The sequence below is a fragment of the Pleurodeles waltl genome, chromosome 6 (assembly GCF_031143425.1).
Source record: "Pleurodeles waltl isolate 20211129_DDA chromosome 6, aPleWal1.hap1.20221129, whole genome shotgun sequence".
NCBI lineage: Eukaryota > Metazoa > Chordata > Amphibia > Caudata > Salamandridae > Pleurodeles > Pleurodeles waltl.
This window is the reverse complement of record NC_090445.1, coordinates 52,439,452-52,458,674: the sequence shown is the minus strand read 5'-3', so window position 1 is coordinate 52,458,674 and position 19,223 is coordinate 52,439,452. Positions and strand designations below refer to the sequence as shown.

The window sequence follows — 19,223 nt, the reverse complement described above, 5'->3', positions numbered from 1 at the left end:
CTTATGGAGCTTTTGCAAAAGTTGTTCCAAACGTCTCCAAATTCCTGGACCTTCTTCCTGAAGTTCCTCTTGATGGTTCAGCATGCCCAAAACCCAAATCCAAGGTTTGAGAAGCTCTGAGATGGTCCTTGGAAGTTTAGGACTACACTTCCCGCAATGTACCTGGCCAAATCTTTAAAAGGCTTGGAGGACAAGCAGGGGGCCCCCCTGTCCAATGATGTGCAGGGTGCTCCCCACATACTTGCCGCTAATACATTTCTTCTAGTAGGGGATTTTTAAGCTCTGATCCTGAAACTCTATTACTACTATCAGACCTTGAAACCCTAGGGTTATTTCAGATTATAGTAGACCCTACACACACACCGAGGGCCGTACACTGGATCTCATTTTTACTAATGTGGGGGATCTTCAGAAGGACTCTCCCTCCCCGTTGATCAGGTCAGACCACTCAATGCTTAGTTTTCAGCTTCCCATACATTAAGTCCATGGCAGAACACTAGGTCCTGGCTTAAAACAAATTAGACCATGGAGAGATATCGCAGCCTCCTCCTCTGGTTCTACTTTTTCAACTCACTACACCAAAAACCTCTCAGATGTTAATGGCGTGCTGTCTAATTAATTTCTGTGATTCTGTAATTTATACCTTAGACATTGTAGCACCTTTAAATTCTGCACGTGCCACTTCCAGTAGGCCCCAGGCTCCATGGCTTACAGACGAACTGAGGCAAGAGAAACAAGCCTGCAGGGAATTCAAAAGAAGTTGGTGAAATTCCAAACTGGCATCAGATGAAATAAACTACAAGATAACCTTCAATAAATATCATAAACATCTTAAGTAAATTCACCTTATAAATTGTATCGATAGTGCAGGCAACTCATCAAAGACACTATTCAAAGTCATAAATGAATTCCTGAAGCCCGCCTCTTGCTCTCCATCTATTCCAGCATCTCAACAACTGTGTGACTCCATGGCAAACTTTTATGAGGATAAAATAAAGTACATTTACAATAATTTAGCTCTTTTTCCAGCAATCAGTCAGATTTCTGATTACCTTTCTCCCTTGCACAGCCCGTTTGCCCCCTTGGACGGCTTCAAACCAATTACTTTGTCAAATTGCCTCTGAGGCCATGATCAGAGTTAAATCAGGGTCTCCTCTTCACCTAGTCTCCCCTCATATTATGACAATACTCACCGTCTCTTTGCTTGCAAAGATCACATCATTGTTTAGCCTTGCCTTAAGCAAAGGGGAAGTTCCACAAATTTGGAAAGAAGCACTAGTCGTGCCCGTCTTGAAAAAATTCCACTTAGATTTATCAAATCCCGCTAACTATCGGCCATTATCTTTCCTTCCGTTTCTTAACAAATGTTGGAATGCCTAGTTAATCAACAACGTTCTTGTTATTTAGAAAGTAATAATATATTAGACTTGTCTCAGTCTTCATAGCTGCCCATAGTACTGAGACAACTTTACTGGCAGTTCTAGACAACATTCGACTTTCCTTAGACAACGGTTGTCCGGCCACGCTAGTGCTTTTAGATCTGTTGGCTGCTTTTGACACTATCTCTCATTCCATCGTGATTCATAGACTCACAGAGATTGGTTTCAAGGGTAAAGCCCAGGCTTGGTTCCAAAGCTTTTTGAGTAATCAGATGCAGACAATCAACCTCGGCCCTTATAAATCACAAAGTATGCCTGTAGACAAAGGAGAACCTCAGGGCTCTGCACTGAGCCCTACTCTGTTTAATATCTATGTTGCAACTTTGGCTCAGGTTGTCAGATCCTGTGGCCTTGATTTGACATTGTATGCAGATGACACTCAATTGATCATCTCTATGGGTCCTAATCCAGATTCCATCAAGCCCAAATTCAAGATATGTATGCAGAAAATTGCATTTTGGATAGCACATAATTGCATACAGGTCAATGGCAGTAATACAGAGATAGTGTTATCCGGGAAAGCCCGGAACTGCTGGTCAGACGACTGGTGGCCTCCAGAACTAGGCACCCCCCCTCAACCTAAAGCAGTGGTTAAGAACTTCAGCATTCTTATCGACCACCGCCTATCTATGAAAGAGCAGGTTGCCTCTACCTGTAGTTCCAGTTTTGGTCTTTTGCGAATGTTAAAAAGGTGTTTCAGTGGTTACCACTCTATACTGGAAAGACCCTTATGCAGGCATTGGTAGTTAATCAGCTGGACTATGGTAACTCCCTCCTGGTAGCTGCAAACGAACCGCTCATATCCAAGCTGCAGGTGGTGCAGAACACCGCAGCCCGTTTGGTCTGCAATCTTCCCCCCATACCCAACTGAACCCACTCTAAGGTCTCTCCACTGGCTCCCCATCAAAAAACAGGGCATTTTTAACTTCTATGCTTCGTGTTCAAGTCCTATTCTCGAGTTGGCCCTGCCTATTTCTGGCAAAAGCTTGTGCCTCACTACGTGGCTAGAAATCTAATGACCAGCTTGCCCCCGAAGGGTCCGAACGTCTAAATTTGCAGATTACCTCAGCCCGCACCACTGGAACAAACTCTCCCTGCACATTCGGTCCATCCCAGATCTGTTGCATTTTACAAAGCCCCTTAAAACCTGGCTTTTTTAGCTACTTTCTTTCTTAGTATCCTTAGTTCTCTCTCCCTGAACAGCGCCCCAGTGCCGAGATATCCCTTCGGGAGGTGGGGTGTTGTGCGCTATATCAAATGTCAATAACATAACAAAAGCATGACAGCTTCCTCCAAAATGTGGACTTTTCTTATCCCATAAGCACTGTACTTTAAAATTCCAAGATCGACGTTTTCTCTCTAGAGGAGCAAAACCTGGGTAAACCATTTCCATGAACACTCCCCCTCCAGACCATCTGCAAATTCCTTTCCTGGGCCTGCTATCTATCTGTGGGGTGCAGGGTGAGATGGCAGGCCTGGCTGGCATTCTTTTCTGGCCTGCTTCCTTTGAAGCCCAGCTTGATTTACCCAGCCCCCTTCCTAGCCTGGCCTTTGCAGCTGCAGCACTCCCCCCATCAGATAACCTTTGCTCAGTGCAGGCCACGTATCAACTCATCAAAGCAGCCTGGCTAATCCTGTTAAGACTGAACAATAACAAGAGGCCACTAGAAGGCTGTATTTTGGCTTACAGAAAAGACAGTCCTATAGCATTGTTTCTGTATTAGTTATGATAAAATCAACAGTGGCAAGTTGTTGGATTTTTCATTACCAATCTTTTGAGCCCTTTCATGATACGTTTAGCTCCTTCCTAGCAATACTTATGCTTCTATGAAATATTCCCAGGTTAGCATATGGAGCTAAGTATCTACAATTAGGGCACATAAAACACCTTTTATAATGCCTCTGCTTACAGTTACATGGCACCCCACCCCTGGGACACCTAAGGAAGACCTTAGTGGTGAGGTATATGTACAAATAAGGTAGATTATCACTATGGAAGTACCTTTAATTCCAAAGTTGATTTTGCACACATTTTACTTTTCAAAGAAATGACAGCAGGCACACATCAGTGCACAGGCAACACATCAGTGCACCCTCCAGTGCAGGAAATCTAATGGGCCTCTAAATGTCCCTGCCCTATTATGTACTAGGGCCTTATAGGTAGTTTGAAACCACCTTGCCTCAGACCACCGTGGTCGTAATGAGGTCCTCAGTGTATTGGGTATTGTATTGTATAATCTCTTTTATTTATATAGTGTATGAATTAGATATCTATATACCTATCATAGTGATCAGCAAGTTATCAATGATTTTTGCTTAATTACTTCTCTCTTTGTCTTTCTCTACCGACAGCTGGAGGAGGGGAAAGCTAAGGTCAGTTTGACAAGTGAAAACATTTCAAGCAGTTGTCAAAGTTTCAACTTATCCCTAGCAGATCTGGAGGGGAGGCACCTGTACATTTCTGTGACAGTGCTGGAGACTGCAAGTGAGTGGGGGTGTTGGGCCATTCAACTACCAGTACCATAATGCACTAACTTTAATTATACCTCCCCTTATACTCAAAACTCTTTTGGATGCTATTCCAGTACCAAGACCTGCTTAGTGCTGTATCTGTGCCCCTGTGTACTGATTTGCAGGACCACTAATTTGTAGGTACTTTTCCCACACTAATCTCTGCTGATAGAACTCACTCGTGACCTGCAGGGTCACTGCTATTTGAGCACTGCCAGTGCATCTAAACCCTGACACACAGAACCGCCTGGACCAACATACAACATGGACATCAGCACAGTTCTGCTGATACACCTCAAGTCTGACCTGAAGAACTCCATGGCATAACATGGCACAAAATGACAACCCCCAGCCAATACTTCATCCTAAAGCATGTCTTGAGGGAACCTTTGTATTCCTGCTGTTTAGCTATTTAATTCATCTGTATGGCAAGAAACAGATTGCACATAAACAGTATCAATGCATGGGGGGGGGAGATGGTTAACATTGAGCCAAAATGATCAGTTCTGATGTCTAATATTTGCGCCAACTATCTGAGAAATATAAGCAATCAATAAAGAAATTTGCAGTTGTTTATGAGCAGGGTAGTACTTTCTCATTGAATTCTAGTGGCAAGGGATTCTATTTTAATATTTTTCCCGAGTCTGGGTGAAAAATACTGGGTGAAAAATATTGCCAGAATGACTGGTGAGAGTGAGTTCTGGTGAACAGGATCTTTAAGGTAAATAAAACGCACAGAACCTCAAGGAGTTCAAGGACTACCTAGTGCAACTAACACACTCAGGTGTGCAGATTTAGGACATCAGGTTGAAGTGTAGTGGTATAGGATGTCAGAGAGGTTTGTGGACATTGCACTTACTGCTTTGTACACATGTGGTAATAACAGATATATAGCTGTGTTTTTCAACAGAAATCCATCCAGCTTGGCAACGATATGATGAGGTGGAAGTGTACATAGAGAAGATTGTAGAAGATACCTTGTGGAGAGGGTAGAAGGTCCACTGTTAGACTGTTGGCGCCCTGTATTGCAGCCGTGTACAGGTGACTTGATGAATGTTCTAGCCATGTTGAGTGGGATATGTGGGTGAATCTTGTGTGCACTTAAACTTAAAACTTGATATTATTCTGTGGTTGTTGTATTAGTTATGAAGAACTCTTTTGTTTTGAGAAGTGCTGATGAGGAGGGAAAATACAGGAACTCAGTTTTAAAGGAGTTTCACATGAGGGACTGTGAATCCATCCAGTGACAGATGATAGTGAGACAGTTAAATACATAGGTCTGAAAGGGGGTAAGAAAGGAAGAAATTAGAAAAATATAGGAGGACATTAGAAAAAAATGTTGGTGTTGTATGTATGAATTCATATAGTATTCTATGTTAAATGTATATAGTATTTGTATAGTGCAAACCTAGCCAGAAGGCAGCGGAGCACTGTATTGGATCAAAGACAAGTATAAAGTCAATGAGTAATAGGGGAGGTAGCTGGGTTATGAATGGTTAATGCATTGTGATGCAGTGTTCTGCGTGCAGAATTGAGTGAGAACACAAATGAGAAGATAACGTCCCCAAAGAAGGTGGTATAGGAAGGAAGAGAGCAAAGGACTGAGCCTTGACTGACACCTACTGAAAGCTAGGCATATGTGCATAACTTGGATTTCCAGACACCTGTGTTAGGAGGTAGAAGGCAAGGAATTTACCACAATATCGATGTTTATAAATCCACCACAATACTGCCCACCAATTTATCATCCAGGTAAGTAGATGTGGAGTTAGGAATAGTAAATGTATACTCCCTATCTATGCTTACCTTGACAGTATGTCAATGTATGTGACATCCAAGGCGGTGAATGTGAGGTTGTAGAAGAGAATGTGCCTGGAATATATTTTGTGAGTCGGAGGCACGTTTCAGGATATTATTATTTTAATCAATCAAAAGTGTTTTGAAGAGGGATGGGGTTGTTGTGTATTTGGCTTAGGAATGAGGTGCGATGGAAGGATATCAGCAGAACGTGAATGATACCTCTATCAGACAGAGAGGGGTCAACAATACTAAAGAATAGGATATTGTAATGGAAACCAGTATAAGATCCATGGGGTTCCCTAGGTTAAGCATTGGCATTAATTATATATTGATTCGTAAATGATCGGCGAACAGGTGTGAAGATAAGGTGATGGTTGGTGTGGTGGTTTAAATGATTCAAGAAGAGAAATCCCTAAAGAAAGGACCGAGTGTGCCATTAGCAAGAAGCAATATGTTTTCTTTGAATGAGTCAGCAGCCGATGTACAGTGGCATCTGAAAGAGCACGGGCGAGTGGTTGATGTACTACTGTTACACAATTTAACTACCCCTAAAGGATGGAAGTCTGAGATGGCCCTGCTGGTATTCCATCTTCTAGTCTGCAGGTCACTGCATGCTGCAGTCACGAGCATTCAATTAACCCACTCACCCATTCTACTTACTAAAGCCACCTCACCAAGGCCCTTGTGTATTAACGCATTTCCCCATTGACACATAATGGACCTTTGGTACATCAGATGCAAGAACACAAGAAACCTACGATAAGTAGAGCCTCCTAAATGGTGCACCCACTCCTCAGCACCTGGCGGGGCAGTTGAGGACACAGACAGCTGTTAAAACTAGGAGCATCTAAGCTTTGCTGTATCTGTAAGTCATGGTAGAATTTAGAAGGTTAAATGCTGTGTTTACAGTTTGGACCCCTTGTTTCACTCTACAGATGGAGCCCTCGAGGACCAGGAACTGAGCACTGTGAAATTTGTGACATCTCCTTACGTGGTGGACCTTTCAAAGACTGAGCGGTACTTTGTTCCGGGGACGTCTTTTAAGGTGCAGGTAAGTATGGCACGAGTTAGACAAGTACTTTCCTCCTTCTGGGAGCAATGAGGCTGGGCGTCAGAGGGTAAATACGATGCCTGAACACAGCATTATGCATTATGGGATAATTAGTCTTACTTCATCATGGAAAAACAATAGATAAAGGAATTCACACATACTGTAAATAAATAAAGGCAAGAAAACCGCCCTACACATCTGCTATCCTGGGACCACTATAGTGGTACTTCGGTAGGTGAGGACGTTGTTCAAGATGGCACAGAGCACTTGCTATTTTCTTGTGTTAGAGCATGGTAGAAAATAAGAATTGAATGTAAAAATGTACCTATACTTTAGGTCAGGCCGGAAAGTCCATCAACCTCTTTTGATACCATGAGAGTTTAAAGGGCCGCTACCCGTGTAGGCCTGGGTATTGCCATTTGATTGGCAGTATCTCTGCCTCTGCTCCATCATGTAATTGGTGGGACCCTGGCAGATGAGGCTACTGCTTCCCTCCGCTAAGACTGCAAGCATTGGCAAACTATAAGTCCGACCTTGGCAAGTTGGCGGGATGGTTACATTTATTGTCTTCCAGGGTATCCTCATCAATAATCATAAGCACTGAATCTCCCTGGGGCAACTTTATGTTACTTTGTCCAGTGTGTACTTTTGAGGTTTGTTGGAATAAAAGGGCTGTGTATAGTTAGAAAAACGTTCAATTAAAAGTGGCAAGCAAATTAGTTTAAACCTCCTTAGACCTCAAACAGTTTCAGTAGTGTCGGTGGCATCTGGTTGTATGCAACAGAACTTTTAAGCTGTTAAAATGCTGGAGTATTTGAGTGAATAGGAGTTCTAAACTCCCCTCGGCACTGTTTAACACTTCCACAGTCTCACCTTTTCACATTTCATTTGGGATAAAAAAAAATCCCCTCTGAGAATTGGCCTTGCAGTAGCTACCTTTGTCAGATAGTTGAATGTTGCTGTTTCCTTTAACATTTTTGTTTTAGTAACGAAAGTCCAAGACCAGCATAGTGGCTGTGCAGTCATTTTTTTCTGTTGTGCTAAATGTTCCAGCTAATTTTGGGGGTTTTACAGAGTTTGTGGGTTCCCTAACCCCAACAACCCCTCAGACTGCAGATCTGGTGCCTTTCACAGACACCCTTTATGTACATGCAGTGGGAAGAACCCACACGCCATTTAGTCCCCCCTCCATATGCAGTCTCAAGGGGACCACCATCCGTGTGACACACTATCTGCGAGCCACAGGTGGTAGCTGCTGACTTGTTTTTGGGGCGTTCTGTTGTACCCATGGAAGTTGTTTACAGTCCTCCCAGTGTTAAATTAAGCCCAGAGGATTTTTGCAAACCCAAAAATAAGGTTCACTTGCCTACTGCTAAATTTCCCCTCTATTGCCACAGAGAACACTCTTTTTTGGAGCAAACCCCTCAACTCAGGAACTCATTACCAATGGATGTCAGACTGTCGCTTCACTCTGGTGCAGATTTACAAGAAAGTGATGGATCAGCTGTGATGCACCACTTTTCTAGCGCCTCCCTGCACCCCACTAATGACACCATGTTTGCGCTGTATTAACAATACGATGCACGATGCACCATGGTGCACGTAAGGACAATAGCGGCAGAATTTATGATGCCATTGTGGTACTTTGCAGGATTAGCTCCATACATTGTGGTGCTAATCTTGCAATGTAAAGTAAAGGGAGGCCCATTGAAAGTAATGGTTGCAACATTTTAACGCTTGCTCTGAGCAGGCGTTAAAAATGATGGTGAAAATGGGACAGTGAAAGGTTGTAAATTTCACTACACCATTTTTACTGGCCTCCCTGCTGAGGAACGCCCCCCTTGCTTACATTACGCCCGGCACAGGCATAGTGTGGCGCAAGGGTTTACAAAGTGGCACAATGCAAGCATTGCGCCACTTTGTAAATATGGTGAAGGAGAGTGGCCTCCTTAATGCCACATTAGCGTAAAAAAAGGGCCTTGTAAATCTGGTCTCTGTGTCTTCAAGAAAAATCTGAGGTCATATCTGTTAGACAAGGCAGGAACTGTAAGATGAGCTCCAGGAAGCCCAGTCGGGTAGTGAGTCAGTCAGTCAGTTTTGGTTTCCTTACGATATTGAGATTGCTACATTATTTTGTGATGTCTGTATTTCATTTGTGATTACCACATGCCAGTGAGATCACCATTTCCAGATTGGATTACTAGTTTTTACAGGAAATTACTGTTCTCATTGAAGATTACCAAATTCTTGTGAGAGTAACAGATTACATCTGTGTATTTTGTTTTGTGTATTTCTACTGATTTCATAAGGGTTCCACTTTAATTTTAACACATACAATATATATCACAACTATGTATATTTGTATGCATGTTATTAAATTATTGCATTGAATAGAAAACAGCAATAAATATACAAATAAGCTCCCAGAGCCTCGATATTGTCCTTGTTACCGCATCCTGGTTTAAGAGTTCTCTACAGTGACTGCAGAGAAAAACAAGCAAAAAGCATTGAGCAGATCTCACTCATCTCCATTTTCCAATTCCCTGCCACAATATTGATAGTCAAGGTTAACCACCAAGTGTCCCATTGCATTAAATCCCACAATCTTCTCAAAACTGTTAATTGGTTTCTGCCCTCTGCATAGAACAGCCATTCTAGCCGTTTCTGAACATTTCAGACTGGCTCTAGAACATGGCAACAAAACAGTACTTATCCTTCTCTGTTTCGGCACTGCCTTTCATGCAGTTTTGCACACAGTCTGCCAACACCAGACTTAAAAGGGCATCCATGGGCACAACTCTTTCTTAACTCATCACAAGGCAGTGCAGTTGACACCCTTCAGGTCTTCTCTGTTACAGGGTTCCATAGGAGTACTTCCTCAGCACCGCCCTGTTTGATACCATTGGCCATTCTCATCCGATCCTTCAGATTCACAGTAATATCTTGTGCAGATGATACCTAAATTATGGTGACCTACAACTCCAGCCTAATGCAAGTCCAGTCAAAGTTTTGCCAATGGACCAGCATGAACAAAACTCCCTCAAATTGAACAACCACAGGATAGAGGTTCTGGTCTTTGGCTCAGAAAACTCTATCTGGAACTCCATCTTGTGCCTCGAGATCTAGGACTAACTTCCTCTTCCCCTGTCCATTCTCAGTGGTTGGCAGTCTCTGGATAACGTTTACAGCTCGCTATCATTTGAGTTCCAAATTTCTAAAGCCATCTCCTTCTGTTTTCTTATCTTACATATTTTTCATAAAGTCCTCCTCTTTCCCTCACAACCAGAAACATCCTGTTGGTCAAGTACTTATGGTATCAAGTCTGCATCTTACTTGCTTTGTCTTCAATTGATACAAAGTCCACATCTCCTCCCCTTACTTGAGGACTGCTGGTCCATTTTTCAGTCTCTCCTCTTCTGCAACAAATTAATTGTCCTACAGCATGCAAATTCACCATCTCTAAGTACCTCTGAATCTCTCAACATTCATTTCACAGAGATGTCTACACATTGTCAAACTGTCATCTCTCCTACATTTAGTACTTTTTCAGCTTTGAAGATTTATAGAAGGTGGTGTCAGCAGGGAATGACTGAGGCACTCAACATCTACAAGAAATCTACAAGTGAAGTGATTTCACCATTAGCACCAACTTTCATGGCTTTTCCCACTTTGAACAAACCATGTGTGAGAATTGAAGGTTTAACAGTGGTAGACCTGTGGGGTATGAATGATGATTATTGAAGGAAAAAGAGACCTAACTGGTTTTAAAGAGAGTCTTAGACATAAGCCCCATCTCTGGCTGAAGCATTGCATATTCTGTCTGAGGTCTGTGCTTATAAATGCTTGTGGTAATCTGCATGCTTCTTTGGCCAAACAGAAGTAAGACAATGTGTTTCCTGTAATTTTGGCACAATTTATTGCAGCTGACCAACATGACATCTCTCATAATGTTTGTGCCATTCAATAGGCGGTGGTATCTCACACGGATGGCTCCATGGCTGCTGGGATCCCTGTAAAGATGGCTGTGCAAGTAAATGGGGCCCAGTTGCCTTCTTCAGCAACTCAGAAATCTGATCAGAATGGAGTTTTGGTGCACTTCATCAATACACCCACTACAGCTAAGACACTGGATATATCGGTGAGTGTCCCATGTCTTTTTTTATCATTAAAGAATGTGCAGGTGTGGTGGATAACCAATAAGCGCTAAGAGGAAGGGCCCATCTGTCCATCACCTTAGTCATATGCTAATTAAGTTCTCGTCTTCTCTCTTTGGTGGATCACACTAATTATGAGGCAACTAGACAATCAGAAATGGAACTCAAATGTGCTTCTTGAACCATGAACCAATCAACTGTTGACAACTGAGCCATTAGAGGACTTCTCTCCTATACTCTAATACACTTTCACACAATTGTGTTCATGTGACTGGGTACTGAGTAGGTGACGCTTAATAACTATCTTATCCTTTGCTTGTCTATCTTCGGGGGTTATCTCCGGAGAGTGTAAAAGGAGATTTTGAGTCTGTGTGTAACGTTTTATCTGGCTCTTATACTGCTTCCAAATACCACTAGTATCTCTTGGTAGTTCTTTGCCCCAGCAGAGTCTCCCCGAGAATACTGAGTGTCTGGTAAAGAAAAGCGTGATTACAGTATAGATTGGTTCTACATGTAGCTAGGGTAGTTTGTAATTGTGTTTTAGAGTGGATGTGATTGCCCATTGCTGGTTGCTTGTGTTGGCACAATTAAGCTTTTGTGTTGGAGGGTGATTAAAAGCTTTACACTAGACATCTATCATCCTGTTTTACTTCTACCTAGAACATTGCTTCTTCGCAGTGGACCCAATGCTGGAGGCCGCTGGCTCTTTTTCTTGTTTTTTATATGTGGGGCACAAGCTATTTTTCTTGAATCATAGGGATGGGATTCATCAACTTCCTTAAGTAAAAAGGATCCAGTCACTCATCTCTGAAGTCCTTCACTTCACCCAGAATGTTTGTTTTTGTGTAGTCGCACTTACAATTATGTGCTGTATGAATTGTGTCATCTGTGAAAATACACTGCATGGTGTATAGGATAGGGGTTCACTGCATCACTGATAAGGCCACTGCACCTTCCCTGAGCTTGCACCACATATGAACCTGTTCTGTGTTGCATTCCACATTCAGACTATGTCATGGAAAAGCACACTGGCTGAAACTTTGGATGTCTGGCCGGGTGACTTCAAAATACACATCCCATTAACCATTTGTTTCTTCCCTCTTCAGTGTAGGAACCCTAGGAAATGCAGGTGAGGCTGTTTGTAGTTCTGGTGGGTGCAGATATGAATTTCAAAGGTGACACACATTTTGAGGGAGCGTGGAGTGGCACCAGGGGCTTCAGCTCTGTACCATCCCTTCATACCAAGATGTTTGTATTCATCTTGGATTCCAACTAAAGCTCTGCAGCTCAGATGAGAAAAGGAAACTGTTACATGATCTGTTCTTCATGTAATACTGTTGCTTCCCCTGAATCTGAAAAGAAGCCTAGGTTCAGAATGTTGTTCCTGCTCATGGTGCTGTGGCCTTTCCAGGAAAGTGAAAGCTATGCACTCAGCTGTCATGCTCTAATACAAAGTCTGCCCAACAGCCTCATGGGCATCCAGCCCAGCTGAACTAGAGGCATCCCTGTAACATCTGTATCTGAGGACAGGCTGGGGACACTGAAACCTTGCATCTGCTGATTAGCCAGAGTGGCCCCCTCAGACTGCCACCTGGACACCTGTCCTGATGTAGTGAACACCATGTCAGTTCCCCAGTGGTGGACAGCAGGGAATACCCATTAGTAGTCATAAGCACTGAATTGAATATCAAGCTCATCCCCTAAAGAGCAGACAAGAAATAGAGACAGTCTCACCAATCACTCAAAGAGATTCCTCAAGGATGCATGTCCTGCTTTAGTATCTTCCCTGGAGTCTGAATCTAGACAATAGTAAGTATGGATAGACTTCCAGAACACAGCCTTACAAATATCTGAAATGGGAACATTTTTAAGAAGGGCTATAGTAGTCGCTTTACCCAGAGTAGAGTGAGATTTCAGTTTAACAGGTAAGGGACTCTGCTAACTAATGTGCAAAAACTATACAAGAAACTATCCATCATGAAATGGACTGCTTTGCAGAAGGCAAGCCTGTTCTCATTGGTCCATAATTAATGAAAACTCTATCTTGTTTTCTTATGTATCTGGTTTTGCCTAACTTTGTTGAACTTCAACACCCATGAAATATCAAGGGAATGGAGAGATATCTCAGCAGGGGTAGATGGATTAGCAAAATAGTAGGCAAGGAAATCGTTTGATTAATGTGAAAGTCTGGGATTACTTTTGGAGAAAAACCAGGAGGGGTTGTCATTCCCACTCTATTACTGTGACACACTGTATATGGTTCATTTGCACAGCGGGCTTTAATTTCAGTCATTCTGTGAGTTGGAGTAATTGTAATTAAGAAAGCTGCTTTCCGTATAAGGTGTTGTAAAGAAGCCTTATAAATGCGTACAAATTGGAGTTCCATAAATTTGGACAAGGCAATGTTAGGTTCCTCTGGGGGGGGGGAGGAGATCTGACTGGAGGAAAGACCCTCTTAATATCGTCCAAAAATCCTTAACTACTGGAATCTTTAAAAAATGAGGTCTGTGAAGGAGGTACTCTAAAGGCAGTTTTAGCAGCAAGGTGTATCTTAATAGAGGAGAATTGTAAATCAGACCTTGCTGGATGAAGAAGGTATGGTAATATTGCTTCTTCTTTACAAATGAATGGATCAACCTTCTTTTGTATACACCAAAGACAGAATAACTTCCATTTAGAATCATAGGACTTTCTGGTAGAAGGGCACTTGGACTCTTACAGAATGTCTGTACAGTCTTGTGGTTGGTTTTATGTCCATACTGCATCAATTCAGGAGCCAAGCAGTCAATCGTAATGATCGTACGTTGGGGTGAAGAATCTGTCCTCCGAATTTGTAAAGAATGTCCTGCCTGCACGGCAAACTCTTCTGTTGGCGCTCAGAAAGATGAACAATATCTGTGAACCACCATTAACGAGGACATTCCAGTGCCCTCAATATCATTCTGGTCTTGGATTTGTGCAGTTTTATCATGACTGCTTGAATAAGTGGGATTAGAGGAAAAGTATAAAGACATTTTCTTCTCCAGTTGATCAAATGAGCATTCCCTTTTGACCCTGGTTGGTGAAATCTCGATACCCAATCCTGGCTTTTTTTGTTTTCTGCGTCTGCAGCGAAGTCTATTTGGGGGTAATCCCATTCTTGAAAAATGTCCTCTAATACTTAGTTGTTTAGGACTCAGACATGGTTGCCTTGAATACTACAACTGAGTGTGTCTGCCTCCACATTCTGAACACCTGGAAGGTGTACTGCTATGATAGTTAGGTTCCTCACAATGAGCCATTTCCAAATGCTCTGAGATTCAAGGGAGAGAGGTCTGTAGTGTGCCCCCTCCCACCCTGTTTGTTCAGGTAATACATTGTTGTTGCGTTGTCCACTGAATCAACAGGGAGTTCGTCTTTATTGGAGAAAGAAATTATTTCAGCACTAGGTGAACAGCTCTCAATTCTTAGAAGATGATTTGGTAAGATTTGTCTTTGTGTGACCATAAACCTCGAGTTTGCAAATGGTTAATATGAGCTACCCATCCTTGGATAGAGGCGTCTGTTACTGAAAGTCTGCAATGGGAGATATTGATGGAAAGGAATCCCTGCCATGAGGGTCTTTGACTTGGTTCACCATGGGAAAGACTGAATTGCAGACTGCGTCAGAATTAATTTCTGTCGATCCTCCAGACAGTGCTGCAATGGTCTAATGTGAAATCTGGCATCAGAAATTAGGAATATGCAAAATGCCATTGAAGCTAGAAGAAACAATATCGGTTGTGCTGTACGATGATGAGTTTTTCTTAAATTGAGACACTTCAGACTGACAGCTAATAGTCTCTCCTCGAAAGGATACACCCTTCAGACTGGATATACAAAATAGCGTCAGATAGCGTATTTTTTTTAACAAGGTAGATTGTTGATTTTTTTATATTGACGTAAAGACCTAGAGTTGAAAAAGTGTTGAGACACATTTGGAAATGTAGGCATTTGGAAGGAGCATCGCCACCCGGCTAAGAGCCAGCAGCTGAAAAATAAAACAATAGTTTAGTATTGTTTTACTTTTCAGCTGCTGGTTCAGCCACCGTATAAAGGGAGGGGCAGGGCTGGGCCATGGGAGGTGGGAGGGAAGAGGAGTGGAGTGCACTAGGAGCGCAAGACTGTTTGGCCCGCTGACTTCGGTCAGCCAAACAGACATGCGCACTTAGGTTTCTCCAACACGGCTGTGTTGCACAGGTATAGCATGAGAGCAGTGCCAGGATTGCATGGGAAGCCTGTGCTGGTGTCCCAGGGAGTTCTGGGACACCAACACCATCTCGAGGGAAGAAAAGGAGCAAGGAGGCTGGCGGCAGACAGGTACTTTTTTTCAATTATTTTTTTATTTATTGTTTTCCCTTCTTTGTTCCAGTGATCCTCCCGCCCTCCCTTGAAGTTTGTGGTGGCCACCACTGCCATGGTTATGTATTCCAGTATTTGATAGACTCAGCAATTATCTCTGTGCCTACTCGGTGTGCAGTTGTTACAAGGATCCTTGCATAATGGAGAGAACAGACTGGTATCTGACATGCCCTCCCATCATGATAATATAGGCAGGGTCGCTTTTGAATACACAAAAGGTGATAGGAGAGGAGGATGCTTTTAGAAGTCTAACCACTAGTAGTTGCTTTGGTAGCAACCCAATGCAACGCTATTTTACCCACCATTGAACCTCAGATTAGACTCAGTCATAGGCAATCAGTCTTATGAACAGCCCAGCCCGAACTGCCAAGCCATCATCACTATTAGTACAGCTGCTAAGCCTGTTTTCTATCGAAAATCGTTCACCTTGTAATAGAAAGCTAAATGTTGGTACAGACGTTCTTCATTGTAATAGTAATCATATAATACCCCAAGTGGAACATGCCCATGACGACATATAGGGGGTGATTCCAACTCTGGCGGGCGGCTACTGCCGCCCGCCAGGCGGAAACCGCCATTTGGCCGCCACGCGGCCAAAATTCCGCGGCCCCCATTCTGACATTCCCGCTGGGCCGGCGGGCGCTAACCAAGTTAGCGCCGGCCGGCCCAGCGGGAATGAGGCCGCAACACAGGAGCCGGCTCCGAATGGAGCCGGCGGTGTTGCGGCGGTGCGACGAGTGCAGTTGCACCCGTCGCGCTTTTCACTGTCTGCCATGCAGACAGTGAAAAGCAGGCCGGGGCCCTGTTAGGGGGCCCCTGCACTGCCCATGTCAGAGCATGGGCAGTGCAGGGGCCCCCAGGGGCCCCAGGACACCCGTTACCGCCAGCCTCTTCCTGGCAGTGAAAACCGCCAGAAACAGGCTGGCGGTACGGGGGTCAAGCAGCGCTGCCCCTGGCGGATTCTCCCAGCCGGGGCAAAAACGGCGGATGACCGCCGGCCCCGGCAATCCGACCGCGGCTTTACCGCCGCGGTCGGAATGGGGATTGAAGCACCGCCAGCCTGTTGGCGGTGCTTCCGTCATTCGTGGCGTGCATGCTCATGTTGCATGTAGACTGTGACTTCATAAATATAAATCCAAAATGGCCATCAATAAGGACACTCTAACTAAAGTAAACGTATAATTTCCATCATTTTTATCCTTGCAACATATACCATGTAATTAGACAATAAAAGACTATATTAAATCCTGACAATATTTGTATAATAATATGAAACACTGATAATTCGAGTTTGTATACTGTCTTAATCTTGATAACAGTTTCCACTGCAAAAGCAAACGCCTGTGCACTGGAGGTTCGCCTTTGAGCATATCATTTTGAAATTCGTAATTGGTGTGGAACTTGCAACTTTATCCTGACAGGTGACAATTATTTGCTTCCCTTCAATATTAATAAGTTGCACACGCCTACTCAGTAAACCAAACAACTCTGTCTTGTTTTTGTCTTGTCTAAAGGAAACTTTGCCAATCTTTGGGTACAGGAGTGTTAGATTCAACTTGCTTACGAAGACCTTCCTCTTTTTTTCTCTAACACTGTGCTCCAGTAATACATCCCACACAAGATCCAGTATTTCACATTCGTTGCTTGAGTTTTAATGCAGGGTATAAAAACTGACGAAGCATGGTCATCAAATGTTTTACACGACTTAGGAGATAGCATATTTTCTATACCTGCACCATCTAATATATTTACATCCACCTGTGGAGCAGTGGTGTGTATGGTGGCAATACATTCCAATAGCTACGACTTCTGTCCTTGTCTGAGTTTTCCATTCACAAATATAGATGGTGGAAAAGACTGATTTTCGTGCTTGAAAAATTATTCCCAATTACAATTTCATGTCTGACACCCAATATATAATCTAGCAAACAGATTGCAAATCATTTTTAATTAGGATAGTATGTCTTTGGACTCATACGTTCTACACAGGCTGGTGCTGAGCAATTGAAGTGTGTTCCTTGGTATAGTATCTGTTTTGGGCTTTGAACATGTTTGCAACACCTCATGAAAATAGGAGTTATATTGCAGGCTACCTATTTCATGTGCTGTTTTCACCAACGTGATAATTGTAGAAGGCATACCTTTGTTGCTGTCCAGACTGAATAGATCAACGCTCTCCTCTTTAAACGGATTACCAGCTTCCTCAATTGTGTACAGTAGAGATTTGACATCCTTTGCAAAAGATTTTTGTACTCTGGTATTTGTTTATGGTGGCAAAGGTTGTATTTTTTGGCATTCACGAATGTTTGTTCAAATTCATTTACAACTCTGGAAATCTCTGGCCCAGATATCATCCATCTTCTGAGGGCTCCTGGTTTTCCGTCAGATCTACAGCACCTCCAGCTCTCTTGGTAACATTTTACTGCTCATGATTTTGATCTAGAGCAATTGATGAGAATGTGTGGTTGCTTTTATTGACAGCAAACCTTCCCGTTACGAAACTCTGAGTGAATGTCTGGGTGGCATTTGGCTAGAGTCGTCATGTTGCTAATGTGGGCAAACAGCCATCCAGAATAATGAATAATGACTATGGTCTGTAGCACAAATCCATGGAACCATCTGATCAAGTACTTGTACATACAAATCAAAGTTACCATCTCTAATTTAATGAACAAAGTCAAGAGCAAGTATCTGCAGATCCATAGAAATTGCCCAGAATTTCAAACTGTGGGTGCTTGTTCGATTTCCACTTAATCCAGTTAGAAAACTCCCTTTTTTCTTCATGGGATTTTCTAAATTCAAGATAACTTTGATAAGCCTTTCTCTGTTATATGTACAGCACAGCAACAGTAATTTGATGAGCATGACGTGTACAAGTTAAGTGAGAAACCTTCAATATGGGATCAGCTTTTCCTATGATAGTGATGTCAACTCACACTAACATACTGGTCCAGCCACTGTTCGAAAGTCAGTCTCCTAATACTTTAAAGAAAGTAATTTCGATATGAAGTCCCCCCATCATCACAACATCTTTATCTTCACCATATACAGATGTGGTACATCCCACTTAATATGTTTTGCTAGGGCGAAGAATAGGTGTTTGTCCTGGATCGAGATAGTGAACTGACTCTTTAATGACTTTCATGCAATGCAAGACCATGGATTTAGATTGAGCACTTTCTGTGAATAACAGTAACAATGCAAGTAGTTGACAGTGGCCTATTGATAGGTGGTAGCAATGATGCATGATATGCTGCCCAAGATATGCTTTCATCAGAGGAAATGTTTCCACTCTCAATATTGCGCATCACTCTTTCAAGCCATTTATTTTCATAGGTGTTAGCAGAATGAATTACATCACTTTGGCAATCGACTACTACAGATAGTAATGGAATGTGATAATCTGTACTGTCATTGAAGCTGGGTCAACATTTGTATACAATACTGGAAGATTTAAAAAAATCTGTTTTGACTTTGCCATATTAGGATTAATCACCACAATGCCACGATCAATTCCTTCTAGTTCCTGTTCTGGGAGTTACGTCAGAGTTATTGCTGTTCCATGGAAGGAGTCTGTAGCTGCCATGGAACTTGGGTTATGATCTATGTTATCAATACTTCCACTAGTGAGTACTTGCAATTTTAATATTGGTGGACACACAACTTATTAACTTTTATACAGTGTGTAAATGCTACTTCATGTCAGCAGATATTTGCAAAACCTTATCATATGAAATACAACTACCTAGTTTATAGAACTTCTATAAGTTCTCGATTTCTTGTTTGACTGTGGATAGAAGGACCAATGTATATGGACAGAGGAGTTTCTTTGTTGCTGTTATGTCTAGGAACTGAATTCTTATAACTGTTAAACATCAGTAATTGGGA

The 19,223-nt window shown here is 42.6% G+C and overlaps 1 protein-coding gene across 1 annotated transcript in view; it reads left to right on the top strand.

Annotated features, from left to right (window-relative positions):
- The window catches only part of LOC138299178 (complement C4-B-like), a 541,079-nt gene that overhangs the window by 164,237 nt on the left and 357,619 nt on the right, over window positions 1–19,223 (top strand). The window contains exons 9-11 of the mRNA XM_069237273.1: window positions 3,792–3,924; window positions 6,686–6,801; window positions 10,769–10,939. Coding sequence (XP_069093374.1) covers window positions 3,792–3,924; window positions 6,686–6,801; window positions 10,769–10,939 — 420 coding nt within the window. The remainder of the gene's footprint in view (window positions 1–3,791; window positions 3,925–6,685; window positions 6,802–10,768; window positions 10,940–19,223) is intronic.